This window comes from Microtus ochrogaster, linkage group LG9 (genome assembly GCF_000317375.1).
Source record: "Microtus ochrogaster isolate Prairie Vole_2 linkage group LG9, MicOch1.0, whole genome shotgun sequence".
In the NCBI taxonomy this organism is placed as follows: domain Eukaryota; kingdom Metazoa; phylum Chordata; class Mammalia; order Rodentia; family Cricetidae; genus Microtus; species Microtus ochrogaster.
This window is the reverse complement of record NC_022034.1, coordinates 10,044,015-10,064,581: the sequence shown is the minus strand read 5'-3', so window position 1 is coordinate 10,064,581 and position 20,567 is coordinate 10,044,015. Positions and strand designations below refer to the sequence as shown.

General features: G+C 48.3%; 1 protein-coding gene across 1 annotated transcript in view; it reads left to right on the top strand.

Annotated features, from left to right (window-relative positions):
• Positions 1 to 20,567, top strand: part of Igf2r (insulin like growth factor 2 receptor) — a 93,169-nt gene that overhangs the window by 32,984 nt on the left and 39,618 nt on the right. Inside the window, exons 5-15 of the mRNA XM_013352341.2 lie at positions 1,738 to 1,870; positions 4,003 to 4,132; positions 5,581 to 5,686; positions 9,779 to 9,941; positions 10,089 to 10,251; positions 11,046 to 11,149; positions 14,817 to 14,981; positions 17,143 to 17,283; positions 18,325 to 18,468; positions 19,347 to 19,484; positions 20,053 to 20,200. Of these exons, the coding sequence (XP_013207795.1) occupies positions 1,738 to 1,870; positions 4,003 to 4,132; positions 5,581 to 5,686; positions 9,779 to 9,941; positions 10,089 to 10,251; positions 11,046 to 11,149; positions 14,817 to 14,981; positions 17,143 to 17,283; positions 18,325 to 18,468; positions 19,347 to 19,484; positions 20,053 to 20,200 (1,535 nt within the window). The remainder of the gene's footprint in view (positions 1 to 1,737; positions 1,871 to 4,002; positions 4,133 to 5,580; positions 5,687 to 9,778; positions 9,942 to 10,088; positions 10,252 to 11,045; positions 11,150 to 14,816; positions 14,982 to 17,142; positions 17,284 to 18,324; positions 18,469 to 19,346; positions 19,485 to 20,052; positions 20,201 to 20,567) is intronic.

The following is a 20,567-nucleotide window of genomic DNA, read 5'->3' as shown; positions in this document are numbered from 1 at the left end:
CCCGGCAAAAGATTTAGTTTTTAATAATTGAGGAAAAAGGGAAAACTTACAGGACCAAAGATCCCCCTAACACCCGAAGCGCTGGGAACCAAAGAGGAAAAAACAAGCACACCTGGGTATTTTATCTGTTTTCTGTGGCCCCAGGGGGACACACCCTAAACAGAAGGTGACTGGCTGAAGTCCCCCATCAATGGCTTGCCTACTGTAGCAGCTGTTTGGCTCTGTGTGTGTGTGTGTGTGTGTGTAGGAGGCTGGGAGTCTTGTGGAATTTCGCTGTTGCTCCCTGAGTAGTAGAAACCTTTTTGAGCAGGGAGAGGTGTTCTGGTTTTCGAAGATTGGTCATGTTGTGAAGTCATGGGCTAGGGGTGTGTGTAGGGGATCAAAGCTGCAGTTGGGGAACCTGTTAGAGACTGTTGGATTCTGGTAGTTTGGACAAGGGTGGTCATGGTGGAGGTGACAGGAAGTGAGGACATCAGGGGCTGACTCGGAGAATCAACTGACATAACTAGCTAGTACTTGGATATGGGATGCGCAGGAACTTGGCCGCAGCCAGATGTCATGGTTTTGACCCCAGGCTACTTGCTGATCTCCCCCCCCTCCCCATCCCCAATTGTCTGAGGTGGAGGACTGCATGCTGTTGGGAAACCGTATGCTCACATGAATATTTTGAAGTGGTTTCTGTGCCGGGTGGTGGTGGTGAGAGCAGCAGATCCTTCAGATCTAGATTATCTGACAGGTGTCTGAGCCATTCACATGGCAGCAAGGTTGAGCTGGCACAGGGGAGGGGGGCCAGGCGCCTATTTGGGAGCACCTCTGTGTTTGTGATTGTTTTAAATGTTGCCTATTGCATGTGCATGGTATGTGTGGGTTGCACCTGCGGAGATCTGAGAGGATACTTTGTGGAGCTGGTTCTCACCTTTCACCTTTCGGTGGCTTCTGGGAATTAAATATAGTCTCCAGCCAGGCGTGTGTGTGCTAAGCACCTTTACCCACTCAGCCTCTCTACTCGAACCACCTCTGGATTTAGAATCAGAAGATGGTGAGGATGCAGCCAGGGCAGCAGGAAATAGTTTCCTCTGGACAGGAATCTAAGGGAAAGGGGAGTGAAGGGCCTCAGGCTGTGGTCATTCTCTATCACAGGCCTAAGAAATGAGTTTCAGATCTGGCAACAGGCAAACTCACCTGGCAGGTGTGGCTCTGGTGGGGTGAGGGGCAGGCTCCAGATGTGACAATGCTAGGAAGAAGAGACAAAGGAGGGGCGGCTCAGGGACTTTTCTCTTAAGGTGCAGAGAAGAGAAGATAGCTGTAAGGAAAGACACTGGTAAGGAGGCGGATCTTGTTGCATACTCAGGACGTGGTCCAGGCCTGGTGAACCATGGTGATGGGAGGTGAGAGGAGGTGGTTAGGGATGTGCAGCCTTAAGAAGGGGCAAAGGCCTTAGAGATGCTCTAGAAGACTGAAATGTTTTTTTGATACAAGGTCTTAACTATGTAGTCCTGGCTGGCCCGGGAACTTGTTGTGTAGGCCAGGTTTGCCTCGCACTCACAGAGTTCTTCCTGCCTCTTCCTCCTGAGTGCTGGATTAAAGGGGCGCGCCACCACACCTGACAGAACCATGTTTGTTTTGCACCTAAGGGATAGAAATCGTGGTTGTGTGGTGTCCATCCCAAGTTTGTGGTCTGCCGGCCCCAAGCTGTGGGGTAAAGGAAGGCTAGCTCACTGTCCTCTGCTTCCCTAGGTGCCATGCTATGCATTTGATGAGAAGTTAAAGAAGCATGATTTAAACCCACTGATCAAGTTGAGTGGTGGCTACCTGGTAGACGATTCTGATCCTGACACATCTCTGTTCATCAACGTGTGTCGAGACATAGGTAAGACTTTTACGGGAGCAGGGTGGGAAGTGGTCGTCACTTGCCCGTTAGTTCTCTCTGGAGAACTGCGTTCTCTCCCTCAGCAAATCTGATCCTTCCCTCCTCCAACCCTGCAAATTCTGCTCAAGTAATTGCTTCTGCTGAAGGTTTTCTCTGCCAGATACTTTGGGATTTGGGGCTCCATGGTGAGGTTTGTTTCAGTTTGCTGTGTTTACCCAAGCCCTGAGGCTTTGGATTGGAGGCTGGGTCAAAGGGATGGAGGAATGAGAAGGCTTTGAGAGTGTGGCTATCATGTGTGCTGGGGTGGGAATGACTCTGGTTTTCTTTGGAGAACTGTGAGAGGCCAGCATATCTTTTCCTGATAACCAGAGGCTGTGCATGAAGGCCTTTATCTCAAAAGGGCCATCTAGTTTTACTGCGTATTTATTTATTACTTGCTACGCGCCCCAGTTCTTGTGCTTCCCTCATGGGCTCAGCACTGGGAGCCCTGTAGACCAGGACTGCTCTTTCTGCTGTGCTAACTGCAATTGTGCCGTAAAGAAATTGTACTGACAAGTAAGAAAATTTAAAAAGGAAAGAAATAGGAGGCCATAGTTTTCTGTTTTCCTTATGTTTCTTTCTTAATATATATGAGATATTGGTCTTAGAAAAATTTTGGGGAAAAAATACCAGTTCAGTACTACATGACACTTAGTGGGTGGTAGGTATGTCAGTTCTTTATATTGAGTACAAGCACATTCATCTTACCTGTGTATTCTAATTAGCTGTTTAAAATAATATTTAGACCCTACCCAGGACTGCTAGCGACCAGAGGTGACGTCAGGCTTTTCGTGTGAGGTTACAATAACTTCAGTTTGATCCTAAACTTCTGCAACACTGTGATGTTTCAATCTGGAAAACATTGAAATTTCTCATTCTTTTTTTGTTTTTTTTTTTTTTTTTGTTTTTTGAGACAGGGTTTCTCTGTGACTTTGGAGCCTGTACTGGAACTAGCTCTGTAGACCAGGCTGGCCTCAAACTCACAGAGATCCACCTGCCTCTGCCTCCCGAGTGCTGGGATTAAAGGCGTGCGCCACCACTGCCCGGTGAAATTTCTAGTTCTTAAATTCCATTTGGAAAGCAAAGTTGTGTTCCTTAAAAACAAACTTTTGAATATTGCTTTAATTCAATAAATACTTTAGTTTTTCTTTCCAATTTTCTGGTAGTTTTGGGAGAACTCATCCTTTATGGTCTTTAAAGGTGGTCTCGTGTTTTCCGCTGCTCCTTCTTGAGCCCTAGGAAGTTACCCCATACTAACTTTGAGGGTCCCTAAGGCCACATGTCTACATTAGACCTGTGACTATTATTTACTGACTTGTCTTTTCTTGCCCTTGGGTATCAGTAGTCTGCTGCTGTGAAGGCTCTGAAGTGGTAGCCCCTCATGGCAATTGCTGTATGTGGAAATAAGCAGCTGTTTTGACTCCAGTGGGGCTTGGAGAGCCAGCAGGCGGCAGGGTGTCTTTTCACTGTGACTACGGTGGTTGTTGAGGTCCTGGGGAGGTGCTGCAGGTTCCTTCCATGTATAGTGCTGTTTAAAACTTTCTGTATCTTGGCTGCTTTAGAGGTTCCATCATAGCCTTATTATCCTAAAGTTTCTGCTGTCTTGGAGCTTAGGGCTGGGAGGAGGAAGTACCTGGTGGAAGAGCAAACACAGTATGATCCAAGGACTAGTGGGGAGCAAGGGCGCTGGGAGATAGGGGGAGAAGGAGGGACTCATCCTCGGGGATGTGAGCCCGGACCTGTCTGTGGCTTCTTTCCATTCACCCAGAGTCTTTTAACTTGTCCCTATATTTTCTAGCATCTCAAACTTAAAGGGACAATGCTAGAGTTAGACTTAGTGCAGATGTGAACATTTGTAACCACAGGTGACAAAGGAATGTCTGTCACCTGGGCGCCCTTATGTGCCAGGCAGACTGGTCCCTGGTCTTTCTTGGTCCACACACTAGGTGGAAAGTTGATTGCTTTAGGCAGACTCTCAGAATGTAATGGGTGGGTTGTGAAAACTCGTTTGTTTCGAGACCTGGACGTAAGGATTCACATGAATTTTGCTTTTGTCACTTGCTCTGCCTTAAGTCATCTGTGCTGTTTTGCAGACTCCCTTCGGGATCCAAGCTCACAGCTGAGAGCCTGTCCTGCTGGCACTGCCGCCTGTCTGCTGAAGGGAGACCAGGCGTTTGACGTTGGCCGGCCGAAGGAGGGACTGAAGCTGGTGAGCAAGGACAGGTCAGTCTGTAGCCACCTGGGTGGCTTATTTTAGGTCCTCAGCAAGAGAGTCTGCCTTTTAGGAAGACTGATGGAGAAGAGAAGGGAATGGAAGCTTGGTATTGGGGGTGCTGGCATGATCCGTGTGAAGATGCCATTGTGAGACCCATTGGTCTGTACAGTTAATACTGGTAAAAGAGGAGAACAAGAACAAATTTGACTTCTAGGAGCTAGGGAGGCACATCCCATTTCCAGCAGGCTCTCTGGCCTGTCTCAAGCTGGTTTACATGTTGCTCGCTTATTTTATTAGGTAACATTCATTTGGCTTTATGAGACAGTCTTGCTGTGCAGCTCAGAGTAATTTGGTTTATGAGCTGGGTACAGTGACACAGGCTTTTTTTTTTTTCTTTTTAATTTTTTGATTTCTTGAGACTGGGTTTCTCTGTAGCTTTGGAGCCTGTCCTGGAACTAGCTCTTGTAGACCAGACTGTCCTCTAACTCACAGAGATCCTCCTGCCTCTGCCCACTGAGTTCTCGGATTAAAGGCATGCGCCACCACCTCGCTTCAAAGTAGCTTTGGGTCCTTGACCCTGCTCACGTTTTTCATTTTGTATCACTTGTTGCGTTAGCCTTAACCTTTCTTTTGGAGAAGTACGTGAGGCAGTTTGCTGGTGGCCCTCAGCATACAGCAGGGTCTGAACTGGAAAAGGCTGGGAGTTTTCCGTGGCCTCATATCCTCTCAACAACAGAACTGTTGCATGAGGGTCCTGTTTGTTTGCTTCTTTAACATCCCTGGGGTCTGGTAGTCAACTGATGAAGCATGTTGGTAGGGCTGCAGCATTTGGAGTTGGGAGGGATAGTTCAGAGCGGCAAGTTGGTGAGTGACTGAGGGCTCAGGGAATGGAGGGTACCATGCAGAGTGTGACTTGTCTATTGCCAGCACTGTGCAATGGTGCATGGGAGATGAGGGCATGTCCCACAGCTGAGGCAGGAGCCTGCTGACTGGTTTGAGCACTTCCTAGCAGGGACTTTGGTTGGGCTTTGGGTATAGCAGCCCTAGCCTGTGACTGTTGTGCCTGTCATCTTAACCAGCCACAGATTGACAGGTTGACATATAGCACTTTGGTTTGCAGTTGGATGTCAGGGGAAGATCATGTGACCTTGTGCAGAAAATTGTTAGGCCTCCCCAGCTACGTTGATGTGTTTTCTTAGGTTTTCACAGAAGTGTTCTTTATGGAGAAACTTCCTTCAGGATTTGTATGTGCTCACTGATTGTCATGTTGGTCTGACTTTCAACAGGGAGATCTCTGAAGTTTACACTTTGATGCTTTTTAAAATGGAAATGTGACAGTGTTTATTATTTCCCTCTGCTAGTCCACTCCTCAAATGTGCTGACTGCCCAGGGCAATGCATCTGTTTGAATGTGATCTGCCCTTCTGTAATAGAGTTTCTCCACATGGCTTCTGCAGGCTTGTTCTGACTTATGTGAAGGAAGAGGGTGAAAAGCCAGACTTCTGTAATGGTCACAGCCCTGCAGTGACGATAACATTTGTGTGCCCATCTGAGCGGAGAGAGGTGAGTGACTTGTCTCTAAGTAACTTTAAAGATGGCCCAAATGATCGTGTGTCTGTGTTTGAGACACGCAAGGGTGGTGGACTAAAGGGATGTGGACTTTCAGTGGGGAGACTGCTTCTATGAGCGCGGGCTCCCTGGGGTGCCCAGTTTGCTCGTCCTTGTGTGCTAGTTTAGAGGTAGGGTCTTCTTGTGGCTCCTCAGCTTCCCAAGTGCTGGGGTGCAAGTGTGCATCCCTCATGCCCTTCTCTTATCACACCAACTGGGAAGGCGTGGAGTAGTGTTTGTTGTCACCTGGATGAGGTGAGTAGTTTATGGGAAAATGTGCATGTGTGTATGTGTTTAGCAAATAGTTGAAAAGCTTCAACTAATCTGAATCCTGAGACTTCTTTTCTTCTTTTAGTGGGTGTTTCTGTGTATGAGTTTAGTTTGTGTGTGGTGTAGATAAATCTGGAGGCCAGAGAACAACCTAGCATGTCATTTCTCAGGTTCCCACAACCAGGTTATACTTGCTGATCTGGTCAGCAAGCCTCAGGGATCTACCTGTCTGCACCTCCCCAGTGCTGGGATTACAGGTGTGCACCACAGTGTCTGGCTTTTTAAAAAGTAGGTTCTGGAGATCAAAATTACATGGCAGTAACTTTACATACTGAGTTACCTTCCCACCCCTGAAGCCTGGGATTCTTGTAGGGAGGAAGTCACTTTTGTCTCCCCCCCTCCCGTTTTGTCTCCTGCCTGCCATCTCTCTCACTCACAGTCCTAGACAGATTTATTACTCTGTCTCTTGGCTACGTTTAATTTTCATTTTATTTATTTACTTGGTTGCTGGGGTTGAACACCAGGGCCTTGGACATGCCAGCAGCTATTTTTACTGCAGACCTGCTTTTAAATCTTGGAGAGAGGCAGGTGGTCAGGTATCTTTTTTGAATGCATAGTTTGTTGTTCATACATAATAAAAGAGGGAAACAGTTCCCATGAAATAAACCTAACAACCTAACAGTTTCACTCTACATGATGACACCGATATCCAGAGGCAGAGTTCACTCGTGGACAGTTGGTAGAGGTGGTGGCACCAAGGAGGTTACCAGTCTGAAGGCCCAGTGCCCAGCAGACCCCCACGTCCACACCCACTGGTGGGAAGGACGGTGAGTGGCTGCTAGCTCCACTACAGGTGTTCCTTGAAGGTGTCAGAGGCACAGGCGCAGCCACAGGTGTGCTTAGTCAGGTCAGCGGGGTGTGGGATGTTCACTACTACAGAGCCGGGCTATCGGCAAGTTGTGGTCACCTGAAGGGTCTCTTGTTGCTAGAGTGTGTGCATGGCTCTTGTGTGCTGAGGTCCATTGGAGGTGACCAGCGTCTGCTGAGCCTCTTGGAGCCTGGGTTTGTATGACATGACCCTGCTGAGGATTTCTTGTCTTTGCAGACCTTTTGACCTCTGCTCCTGATTGATAGGGGTCACCTGATCCCAGTGTGTTGCTGTCAGCACATCCTGATTTCAGGACAGGGAGCAGGAGGGCCTCCATTTTATCTTTATTTTGACCTCAATGTCGTGAGTCCTTCGAGTAGTGTCCCCAGGTGCCTGTCCACATTGGCCTGCCACTTGAGTGAGAAAAGGAAGGGCTTCCCTTTGAGTTTTTTCTTCCCTTTTGTAGTAGAAATAAGAAGAGTGAATTCTATCGCTGAACAAATATGGAGCTTGCTCTGGTTTTAGGTCAGTCACTGCCTGTCTGGTCCATGTGTGGGGGTCGGAGGGATACAAACCAGTCGAGGTTCAGCTTACCATCAAGCACTCCATCTAGTTTCTTACTGCTGTCAGCTTAGCGGATGCCTTCTTGGTGTTCTGAGTGTATGGAGAGGAAGTCATGTGCCTGTGCATTGTGTCTGTAGACATAGAATCTCAATCCTGGTGGATGCTCTAGGGATCAGTGCTGATGGACTCCCATTTTATCTGTTCTGTGTATGGAGAGAATTGGCTTTCCCCAGAATGACTGACTACCAGAAGTCTTCGTGCCTCCTTCACATTCCGAGATCCAAGGCTTTTCTTGGTGCTGTTTGTTTCTTCTTCAAGCTGTTGCTTGGACAGAATGTGTACTGTGTTGTCCTTGAGAAGTTTGCTTATGCATTTTGTTGGCTTGTTGAGTGCTTTGGCAGCTGGTATCTAATAAATATTCGCCTTGTTATGTTCTTTTTAAAAGTTCACTGAATTTATGGACTGTAAAATTCACCTGTTTTGTTATACAATTCGACGGTCCTAGCATTTTTGCTTTGTGTATCCTTTCCCACAGTCTAATCTAGATCCTGCCCACGTTCCAGGGTGCTTTTGCTTTTGCTTGTTAGTAGTCACTTATTTTCCCTTCCTCCTCACAGCGTGCACACCACTTGAGTCTGCTTTGTGGCTGCGGATTTGCTCTTTTTGGATAGTTCATATGAATGGAGCTGTGTAGTGTGTAGGTCTCTGGTGGTCTCTGGTGCTGACTCTGAGCACTCAGCTCTGCAGCCCCTTGGCAGGTTGTACAGAGCCTAATGCTGGGAAGGAGCACCAAGTTTTAGTCAAGCAGAGGAGGCTTGTGGCTGCAGTGCTGCAGCTTGTGAACCATGTGTGCACTGGGGCTGGCCTCCAGCAGGTGTGCAGAAAGCTCTGAGGGGTTAAGGTGCCCAGAGCAGCATTGTTCTTCTGGTGCCACGACCAGTTCCTCTGAGTGTAACAAGGAGGTGTGACTCATGGGCTGGGAACCTGCTAGCATCCTCCGTGGTTCCCATCAAAGCTCAAAGCACAAGATGGCAGAGCACATTTGCTCCAGCTGGGGAAACCTAGCTTCATCCAGAGCAGCTTCTTAAAAGAATTTTTTAAATTACATTTGTGTAATTGCACATGTGTGTGTAAGGGTCATATGCTTGGTTCTTTTCCACCATGTGTGTCCTAGAGATGGCACTCAGGTCAGCTGCCAAGCTTAGCTGAGCCATCCCACCTGCCCTAGAAGAACTTTTTATTTAGGTGTACATTACACCTTGAGAGAGGTGTGTGTGTGTGTGTGTGTGTGTGTGTGTGTGTGCATGTGATGTGCACAGTTGTGTGTGGTGGCTAGAGGACCCTGGGTGTTGTTCCGTAGGAGCTGTCTACCCTATTATTTTCAGAAAGCATTTCATTGGGACCTGAGACTTGCTAGATTGGCCCAGGTTAGCCAACCACTGAGCTCAGGGCTGCTTCCTCCCCAGCCTTGTGATTACAGAGTGTGTGCTGTTGTGCATGGCTTGTTGCGTGGGTCTGGGCATTTGGCGTGGGTCTTCATGCTTGGACAGCAAACACTTTACTGACTGAGCTGTTTTCCAACCCATATTTGTTCTTTTGAGAGGTCTTGCTTTGTAGGTCAGCTCAGGCGGATCTTAAACCTACAGTGCTCCTGCTTTAGCCTTTCAAGGGCTGGCACAACAGGTGTGCAAACTGGCTCTGAGAAGTTTGAGGGCAGCGGATGGTGGTGCTCTTGCATGGCAGTGTTCCCTCAGCTCCAGGTTGTGGAGCCACCCATAATGCTTACCAGGGTGCACCGATTCCCAGTGATGAGGTTCAGAGTGGACTTGCTAACTATGGCTTGGGTGTCACTCACAGTGACAGGTCAAATGGAGAGAAAAGGTTAAAAACAAGTTGTAGATTATGCTGAGGTGGCCCAGAGAGCAGAGGGCTTTCTGTGCATGACGATCTTAGTTTGAACCCCAAATACCCGTTTCTTTGACCTCAGTGCTGGGTGTGTTAGGAGACAGGCAGGTCCCTGGGTCTCATTGACCAGCCAGTCCAGCAGAGCCGCACTCTCTGGGCTCATCTGATATTCTTCCTGCAAAACCGTCACAAAAACAGGGTGGGAAGTGGTACATGAAGACATCTGAAGTTGACCTGTGGCCTCCCAGTGCACACACAGATGAGTGCACCTGCGCACACACCTGAGTTTTGGTAAGAGTAATAGAATTAGACAACCAGAATGTGCCAGGGACAAGGAACAGAAAAACAAAAAAGTTCTAGCAGCCTGTGTTTGGACTTTCCCAGAACCTGGGAGGTGTGTAAATGCATTGCATCTAAGACTCTCTGATTGCTCCCTATAGGGCACCATTCCCAAACTCACGGCCAAGTCCAACTGTCGCTATGAGGTTGAGTGGATCACCGAATATGCCTGCCACAGAGATTACTTGGAGAGTGAAACGTGCTCCCTAAGCAGTGAGCAGCATGACATCACCATTGACCTCAGTCCCTTGGCCCAGCATGCCGGTATGTGTGGGGTCCTCTGTTCTGTCCTGTGCTTCACTGGAGGAGCCTGGCTGGAAGAGGGAGAGATGGGTTTCGGTGTGCTTAGAAGAAATGCCATGCTTTCTGACAGGTGCCAGTAAACACTCTTCTTGTTGGTCCTTCCTCTAGGGCCCTCCTATGTTTCTGATGGAAGAGAGTATACATTTTATATAAATGTCTGTGGGACAAAGGGCCGACCCTGTAATAACAAAGAGGCTGCTGTTTGTCAAGAGAAGAAGGAGGATTCCACCCAAGTCAGAATAGCAGGAAGATACCAGAACCAGACCCTCCGGTGGGTGATTGTCAAGTGCATTGTATGTCCTTGTAGGCCATGACTCTAGCTCCCTGTTCCTCTTCCCTTTACCCCCAGCACAAGAAAGTCAGAGCCTAACATGCTTTCCTGTGCTACTTGGGCAAGTTGCCATTTGTCCCTGTGCAGTTGGGCAGCTTCCTGACTCTGATAAGAGCACATCTGTTAGAACTATTGCTTTGTAAACGCATCAGAGGGAATTTAGGTAGTTAACACTTTATATGGCTATTGTTTTTGAAATTTATGTTTTTGATAAGTCTTTTTTTTTTCCTTTTTAATTTCCTCTGGCAATTTGAGGACTTGAAATACCGTTAGCATTATATACTAGTTTTAAATAGCTAAAAACCTCACTTGACATAATTCTTAGGACTTTAACTTGGCATTTGACTTCTCGAAAGCAGTAAGAAGAGGCAGTTTTTGAATTGAGTCTTACACCAGATCTGGTAGAGGTGTGGTACCTTTGGAAATTGCTAGTGGGGCTGTTTGGTTTGTGGGCATTATTCATGTTGAGTAAAGTCCCAGAGTGACAGCAAGAGCAGTCTGCTGCTGCCAGCAAAGTGGCCTCCCTCTCTCTGGTCCCTTAGTACTCTACAGCAAGAGGCTGACAGCCTGAACATTCGGAACTCATTTCCGCAGGACGCTTGCCCAGCTGGCTGGGGAGCCTGCTGTTTTATGTCAGGAGGGATTTGTGGGTGGTGTGCAAAAGGCTTAACAAAGCAGTTTTTGAAACCTTGAATTCCTTGGTTCTGTAAAGCACTGTTTTCACGACAATCTAGGTACTCAGATGGAGACCTCACCTTGATCTATTCTGGAGGTGATGAGTGCAGCTCTGGCTTCCAGCGAATGAGCGTCATCAACTTCGAGTGCAACAAAACCGCAGGTGAGTGCGTGGGCCCTGTCTACCCCGCTTTGTGTTAAGGGCTTGCATGTGTACACAGGTCTTGTCTTGGAAGGAGGGTGCTGAACAGCGGGGTGAGTTGGCTGCCTTTGGGCCTGGCCACCTCCAGTCCCCAGGTTTTTCTGTCGCATTACTATCCTCCCTGCCCCCGCTCCTCTTCAGGATGCATACATACATACATCCTGTTTCCATCTTCCTCTGCTCTCCATGTTTGTTTTGGGAATCTGCCCAGTGCTGGCCTTGCTGGAGAGAGTCTGTGTCTTGAGTTCTGCTGCAGGCACACTCAGCAGAGCAGGCCCAGCAGAGGTAGCCTCATTCAACAGCTCAAGTGTGTGCCACTTCTATCATGTCATAAGAATTTTTACAGAGTGCTAGATTGGTAGAGTTTGAATCTGGGAATCTTGGGATGCCACTGGGCAAGTCCCAGCTGTAGGCATGGCTCCCTTTGGGTGACTAGAGGGATCCCTGAGTCACTGGATTGCTGCCTGCTCTTCAGGGCCTGATTACAGACATTCCTGGCACCTGGAGACAGTCAATAAAGTTCTGTCCTTAGAGAACTGTCATGTTGAAGTGCCTCTGGCTCTGCCCCAGGCACCCCTGGCTGCTTCTTCCTCAATAGGCTCTCATCCTGAGACTGGGCCTGGTTTCCAGTCTCATAGGTGGCTTCTCCTTGAGGGTGTTTGTTTCTGTCTCTCTGCTCAGTCCTGGGTGGTTCCTGCATGATTCACAGTAGGATCTGGGAGCAACCAAGGTGCTTGGAGTTAGGTTCTCATAACTCTGCTGGTTTCTAAGCAAAGGGCCCTGAGGGCTGTGGCTCCCTGGGGCCCTCTTCTTACACTGGAGTCTTTCAGTGGCCTCTTCTTATCACTCACAGTGCTTGCATGTTTCCATGCCCGTTTGCTAAGGCTCTCTCCACAGGGGCCAGAGGGTGGCATATGGCTCTCAGGGAGTCTGCAGACTAAAAGTAGAGCTAAGGGGTTTTGTGTCTGAGTATTGGGAAAACTGCTAGAGTTGACCCACTATCTATAGAGCAAGTTGTTATCTGCCCTTACCCAAGGAGGCTCCAGGTCCTCCAGGTCAGTAGGGCCGTATAGCAGGAGTATATAGCTGGTTCTGGGACAGCCAAGGACAGGCGGCCAGAGGAGAGTTTGCAGGATGGGGATAGTGAGCTTGGTACCTGAATGGCTGTGGGGCCCAGGACGTGGGGCCCTCAAAGGCATGGACTGGGGAGCTATGATTAGACCTGTGTCTGCTTGCCTAGACAGGCCGAATAGGAGCATGGGAAGTCTGCTGGAGGTCATGGTTGCAGAGAGGCTGACACATGTCATATAGGGTAGTGTCACGAGGAACCTCAGTAGGGCTGTGATGTTGTTCGGATTCAGGAATACGTTGACCCCTGTCACCTGGCAGGATGCACTCAGGCAATACTCTGGCCATCCCAGGGTCCTATAGCTGCTAGGTCTCTTCATAGTCTGTACACAGGTGCAAAAGGTCCCTTTAAGAGACAAGCTCCACCCATACCAGCTTTCTTCCTGCTCTTCTTCTGAAGAGGCAAGCAGATCTCTGTCCCCTACCCCCACACTCCCTTTATCTCAACAAACTCCTCACATAAGCTCTGTCTGCATAGTGTATTTGTCTCTCGCAGGCTGTGAGGCCTCTGGCGCAGAATCATGACAGATGTGCCTCTGGCTGAGTAGGAGAAATGCCGTGGCTGTTAGGTTCTTCCCCACATCCATGTCTATTCTGCTCTCCATACTCACCGGAATGGACCTTAGGCAACTTGCTCCTGTTCCTTCCCTTGCCCACGAAGCCTGCTGTTGCTTTTCTGTCCTCAGCCAGCAGGCTGGTGCCAGCTCCTCTGGTTTCTTTTTGCTCAGGTCCTCCTGTAGTCCTGCTCAGGCTGCTCTCCCTGGGAAGCAGGGAAGGTGGGGTCCTGGACTCCTTGCTGAGGTCTTGACCATGTAGATTGGGATTCATTGCCAAAACCCCATTTCTTTTTCATGTATTCTTTTTATTACAAAAGTTTTCAGTATGCAAGTAGGAAGAACATTACTATGAAATTTTATGTAGCTGCCTCTATAACGGTGGTTCTCAACTCATGGGTCATGACCCCAATAGGGGTTGCATATCAGATATTTACATTGTGATTTGTTTGTTTATTTATTTATTTATTATACAATATTCTGTCTGTGTGTATGTCTGCAGGCCAGAAGAGGGCACCAGACATCATTACAGATGGTTGTGAGCCACCATGTGGTTGCTGGGAATTGAACTCAGAACCTTTGGAAGAGCAGGCAATGCTCTTAACCACTGAGCCATCTCTCCAGCCCCCTTACATTGTGATTTGTTTTTCTTTCTTTTTTTCTTTTTTGGTTTTTCGAGACAGGGTTTCTCTGTAGTTTTGGAGCCTGTCCTGGAACTAGCTCTGTAGACCAGGCTGGCCTCGAACTCGCAGAGATCCGCCTGCCTCTGCCTCCGGAGTGCTGGGACTAAAGGTGTACACCACCACCGCCCGGCTACATTGAGATTTATAACAGTAGCAAAATAACAATTATGAAGTAGCAATGAACCAATTTTATGGTTGGAGGTCACCACAACATGCGGAACTGTATTAAAGGATTGCATCATTGGGAAGGCTGAGAACTGCTGTTCTATAACAATCATTAATGTTTTTCAGATTTGCTTTAATGTATTAGTGCTTAGATTAATATGGGATAGGTAAACTTTTGATCTTTCAATCCTAGTGAATTGATGAATGCTTTTCTTTTAGAAATCACACCTGAGAACTCATTTGCTTTTGGCTATAAAACCTAATTTCCCTTTTCCTTAGAACGTGACTATGCCCATGCACCACACCTTAAGGATGCAGGTAGACATGTGGGAGGTGCAGCCAGCTGGGACTGTGAAACCACCAAGGGTTTCACACCAAGGGAAAAAAAGGGCAGCTTTGTCCCAGTGGCCCACCAGCTGGGAACGGCCAAGGGCTAGGGTTTCCAGAGGGAGGGCCAGTGCTTTGCCCTGTCTCAGGCCCAGGAAGAGAAGAGCCGTGCTGTTCTGTGCAATGGATGGGGCCTCTGTGGGTGGAGGAGGGGTGGTGTTGACTCTAGTGTGACCTTCCTGACACGTATCCTGACAGTTTGCAAGCGTGGGTGCCAACAGCATTGGGAGGTACCCCTAACTTTGTGGTCATGTGAGATCCTGCCATGCTTTATCTGAAGTAACTGCGCAGGATCTCCATGCATTTGCCTCCATTTGCCTCCATGGTGCGGGTGTTGGGGGAACCTTAGGTCTTGCTCATCCTTATCCTGTACTCTTGGACCTGGGGCTCTGGTCTTTCCACTTTCCTCCTTCTCAGCATGACTGCCGCCTGGAGCCGCGCTACCTTCCCTGTGCTTAATAGTTCTTCTCCCATCTCCTCATTGAGAGACTGAACAGTGTTCTGTAAAGCTTGGAGAGTCCCTACCGCTCCGCTATAAGACGGGGCGGCTGCGTGGACTGTCAGCTTTATTGAAGCCATTCTAGTCTCTGGACAACTGGCCGGACAGCTGGCGTTGGTCCTCATTTCTGCTTCTTCCCTGGCTCTTGAGAAGCCCCTGGGTTTGGGTCATGTCACTGAATCGAACGTTCTCCTGTGGCATTGCATGTGCAGGTAAAGATGGAAGAGGAGAGCCTGTGTTTACAGGTGAGGTGGACTGCACCTACTTCTTCACGTGGGACACTAAGTATGCCTGTGTCAAAGAGAAGGAAGATCTCCTCTGCGGGGCGACCGATGGCAAGAACCGTTATGACCTGTCTGTGTTGGCTCGCCACTCAGGTAGTATTGCTTTCTTTTCTTGGGGACCACAAGATATTTGATCCCAATGGTTTGGGGGAACATTTTTAATTGCCAGCTGTCATAGACCCCTTTTTCTTCTAGCAGTAGCACAAACTATAAGGAACACCGAATTAAGACGTAGACTACTGGCATCTAAGCCCCACTTTTTGTAGTTGAGTTGTCTTGGCTCACCTTACCAGTTCACTTGGAACTTCAGGGACCAGCTATGCCAGGCCTTGTGCTGTATGCTTTGAGACAGTTTTCTCCAGCAGCCTTTTAGGGCAGTGATTGCATTTAACAAGGGACGAGGGGATTGGTGGAGCTCGTGCTCCATCATGTCTACAGCCCGTGTTCTGCCCTTTTGTATGACTGTCTCTTTGCTCCCACTGAAAAGGGATCAGCATGTCCCTGGTCTCTAGATCGGGGAGGATTGTCCAGCATGGATGGTGGTGTGGCCCACAGTATATGTCAGTATGAAGGTGTTCATCATAGAGACTGGTGGACGTTTGCTAGGTGGTAGGCACTGGGAAGTGCGAGGTGACTGAAAACCGCTGAAGCCTCCCGTGTCAACTGCCTGCATGGGTGGCTTCTTGCTGAAAGTAGGTGAGGTAGATGAGAGCCTATGCCCAGAAATACCCGACCCTCCTGGGGGTTTCTGGAGTAGGTTGGTAGGAGCCTTGCATCTCCTAAGATAGAATTAACTTGCACCAGTACCAGCTGTAGCTGCCTGCCCCATCCTCTTTGGAGTCCCATCTGTGTGAAAGCACCTTTGGAGGAATTCAGGGTCCAGAGTAAATGATCTGTGTTAGCTAATTGCTTCAGGAGTAAGGAAGTCATCTTCATGGTTTAGTAGTTAAGCATCCTGGAAGCTGTAGGAACACAGGAAATTTCTATAAAAGTTAAAATAGCTTCAGGAAGGCGTGGTGAATCCCAGGTATATGTGCTAATGAAAGGGTGGGTTTCTGCAATGTGGAAAGAGCTCTGATGTCTGAATAGAACCCTGTTACGACTTGTGTAGCTCAGCAATGTGGGCTTCAGGAAGATTGCCAGGTGCTGGCCTTTTAAAGGAAGTGCGAGTATGGTGGGAGTCTGTGGTCACCCCCTCCTCCCTCATGGTATACTTCTGAGACACACACAGCAACATGAGGTTTTGTTTTTTCTCAAGGGAAGGGGGTATATTGACTTGTAGTTCAGGAAGGGATACAGTCTGTCATGGCAAGGAGGGCCTGGCAGCAGGAACATGGATGGCTGGTCCCATTGCACCTGCAGTCAGGAGCAGAGGGAAGCACAGTTGTTTTTGGTTTTTAAAATTTTAAGTATCAGTTTGTTACAAGACAAACTCGGATCTTGAGGGTTGATGCAGAGGTACTCTAATTCCCTTAGCAGACCGGGTACCACTGCCTGGCTTTGGGAGAATCTGAAGGGTTTTAGTTGAAATCTTTCCATGCTGTTTCACAAAGCCCTGCCCTGCAGCCCACGCCCGCTCCAGCCGATGCCCACTTTGGGGGAAACTTGGGCACACTCTGTCCTTCAAGGCTGTGGACTTGGGAGCCTAGCTTTCCAAAAGCATTGTGTGTTGTCACTGGCAAGCTGTGGCATTTTACTTCTAAGTCCTTGTTGCCGGCTTGCCAAGGGACCATTTCTGATAAGAACGTGTGCCTGTGTGTTCTGCAGTACCAGTCTGTGGGATGGAGGTCCGTTCTCAGGATACCTAGTGTCCTTACCCCTAGCTCCTCCCCTCCCCACTTCCCATCAGCACCTGTTCTTTTGGATTCAGTGGAATCCTCCTCACCTTCTGTGAGCCAGTCTTCTGCTCCAGCCAGCCTGTGTAGAAGAAGTAGTAGCTCTCTTAGCTGCACAGGCCCTTGTGGGACCTGAAGTGACCATGTGACCACTGCCCTTCCACCAGGCTCAAGACAGCGACTGACCTTCTGATGTCTTTTGATTCTGTAGGGTGTGGGAGAAGTTTGTGGTTTCATTCTGCAGAAAGCAGGTTGGGGGAATGAATGGTCTGTCCCTGACACTCTTAGTGACAAAGTGGGGACGCCATGACTTTCTGTGGAGTGCTAGGGGTTGTCTGACCTTGACTTAGTCACTTTTTTAAGATGTGACCATCAGAAAAAAGTCCCTAAGGACTAACAGATGTTGGGTTTGGTTGCAGAATCGGAGAAGAACTGGGAAGCAGTGGATGGTGGCCAGGCTGAATCAGAGAAGAAGTATTTCTTCATCAATGTCTGTCACCGAGTGCTGCCGGAGGGCCAGGCCAGGAACTGTCCTGAAGATGCTGCTGTATGTGCTGTGGGTGAGTCAGTCGGAGGGGAGTTCTCTTTCTAGTAACCGCTTCCCTGGCAGAGACGTAGAATGTAGTCTGCGTAAGCCTCCTGCCTTTGGATGTAGATATTAAGGATGATTAAATGTTCTACAGTTTCAGTGTCAGAACCAGTTTGCCCTGCGGTTCTGCAGTCCTGAGGTCAGCACAGGTGCACCCAGGCAGCAGGAGCCGTGTCAGGAGATGTCAGAACCAGTGTGCCCTGTGGTCCTGCAGCCCATTGGCACAGGTGTACCCAGGCAGCAGGAGCCGTGTTAGGAAATGCTCAGTGTCTGGCTCCATCTTGTGACCTGAAGTATTTCCAGTGCTCAGAAAACTAACTGAATTCTCAGCAGCCTTGGTCACAGTTAGGGGAGCCTCCAGCTGAGCAGCCTGTCTTGGGTTCTTGCTGTCTCTGTTATCTCGTGTGTCACAGAGCTGTGTGTCAGCTATGGCACAATTTGAAAATTCCAGGAAGAGAGCACATAGACTCTGTTAGGAACGCAGACGCAGAATTAGGCTTAGTCGGATTTGGGGATTACCCTGGTGTTCAGAACCAGAGATGTGTCTCAAAGTACGTGGTGTTTGTTCTTGTCTTACTAAGGACTCAGGCATAAACATCTTTGAAAAGCAGCTGAGCCAGTAATTCAATGTGGGTGCCACATATGTGTGTTTCTGCTTGCTTGTGAGTAAAGCCTGTGGTTTGGCTGTGCTTTCCAGCATCCCGTGTCTCAGGGTGGCTGAGGCCCTGGGCATGGAATAGTGTTTCTCACAGACAGTGATGGTGCACATACCAACCTGACCATAAGGTGTCCTTGGGGGAATCTCGCATGTCAGTCCCAGCCTGACCCTACAGAGTCAGGAGGTGGTCTTAGGTGACTGTTTATTTTTTCTTTCAAGAAAACCTGTTTCCATTCCAGCCAGGTCAGGTGGGCTGAGAAGAGGGTGTTTGGCATTTGGCTGAGTTTTGATGTAATTTTATGTCTATGCAATGAGACTTTCCCAGCATATCTTATGGTCCCTCCTTTTTTCAAGATAAGAATGGAAGTAAGAACCTCGGAAAGTTTGTTTCTTCTCCTACAAAAGAGAAAGGACACATGCAGCTCTCTTACTCTGATGGTGACGGCTGTGGCAATGCTAAGAAGATAACAACTAACATCACACTCGTGTGCAAACCAGGTACTGTCACAGGAGAGGCGTGCCCACGGTCCCCACCAGCTGCAGTGGGGTGGGGCGGAAGGGGCAGAGCTGAGCACCACTGGTTCTAGTCTCTGCTGATGGGAATAGTAAGTTGATTAGATTTCAGCCTAGAAATGGAGCAACCATATGCTGTCCTCAGGGAGTGGTGTTGACATTTTCCAGGAGACTCATGAGTCTCTCTGCATAATATCCTGTTCTTAAGGCCTGTGAGAGGATAAGGGGTACGGAATGCTGAACTTCCTCGGGAGGGGTCATAAATGCCTTAAAATGTTTCCTTGATCTCACCCTCTGAGCTGTGATTACCTCTCACTGAACTGAGGAGTTTCTGGTCCTTTTGCTAAGATCTGCATCTGTGCATGTATTTGCTGTCCTCAGAATGCTGTGTTTGTGCATTCCATGCTTCACAGTTCTATTTATAACTTCTAGGGATTTCCTTATTGACATGGCACAGTCTTAACTATTTTAGAACATTTCATTGCTGGGAGTTTGGATGCTTTACATCCTCTCTATATCCGTCCTGTAAAGCTTCCTTTGTATAAATTCCCAGCCGTGGGAGATCACATGCTAGGACTATTTTGTTTCTTGTTTTATTTTGGTAGAACATATTTCTACCTTCTGAGTACTGGTATTATTGATAGGTGTGTGCTACCATGTCTGCTCTATGCAGGGCTGGAAATTGAACACAGGGCTGTGTGCATGATAAACACACACTCTACTAAATGGACCACATCCCCAACTCTTTAGGACCATTTTGTAACCTTATCTTTCCCAGGACTTTCAAAACATCTAGAACAGGGAAAATTATTAGAACCAACAGATTCGTGGTTGATCTCCCCCCTCCCCTTTCCCCTTGACAGGTGATCTAGAAAGTGCTCCAGTGTTGAGAACTACAGGACCTGATGGTTGCTTCTATGAATTTGAGTGGCACACAGCTGCTGCCTGTGTGTTGTCGAAGACAGAAGGAGAGAACTGCACGGTCTTTGATGCCCAGGCAGGTGTGTGCCTAAGCAATGTCTCTGTTGTCTAATGTAACTTGGGGCCAGAGAAAGCTTTTGTTAACACTTTATATGACTGTTGGAGGTCCTTGTTTTAGAACTCTGTTAGTGCTACTGAACTGGAGTGCCAAGCATCTTTTGTTGTGTGTTTGAGCTGTGGCAGAGCCCATCTTGAATTTATAGCTGGGCTGGGTCTACTTGAGCAATAGGAGATCCACATCCACATTTGGAAGGCTTTTTGTGTGAATCCTAGGCAAGAACCCCTTGTTAGGGGGCTCTATAGAAAACCCTCACAGTCTGGTCATCGTGCTTGGATATGCCATGTTTGTGAGATCTGGAGTTGCAGGCTTTAATAGGGTTTCAGAGTTCCCACAATGAAAAAGGGCAGTGGCGAGGACCTGTGTCCAAGGGAGTCGGTGGCGGTCACCGCGGGAATGGCAGCATGAAGGCAGAGTGAGCTTTCTTCTTCACTGTCACTGCCCTGGAGTGGTTGCTCTCAGAGGATGCGTGCACTCTCCAGTCTCCTGTGTCCTCACTGGCCTAACGTACGTTCCTGTTTCTGTTTTAGGGTTCTCTTTTGATTTGTCTCCTCTCACAAAGAAGAATGGTGCTTATAAAGTTGAGACAGAGAAGTATGACTTCTACATAAATGTTTGTGGCCCTGTATCCATGGACCCTTGCCAGCCAAACTCAGGGGCCTGCCAGGTAGCAAAAAGGCAAGTGGTCTCTCATTGTGATTTGTTCCTTGGTATTGTGCTAGTGTGTGTTTCACTGAGTTAGGGTCCCCTCGAACATCATTGTTTGACAAGCATTTAAATACTGAGGAGACCTGATCAGAAAAACCTGCAGGATGCCAGGAGCTGAACTTCCCAGAGAAGGGACAAGCCTTATCCTAGGAGGTAGAGAAAGGTCTGGGCTCATTTGATACCCACTTCTGTGAACTTTGAGCTTTACACTTCATACATATACATATATGTATTTCTCCTTACTGAGTAGTGTTAGTTGTAATGAATTGAGTTGCACTGTAAGCTAGTAGTGCTGAAAGTTGGGCGTGTGTGTGTGTGTGTGTGTGTGTGTGTGTGT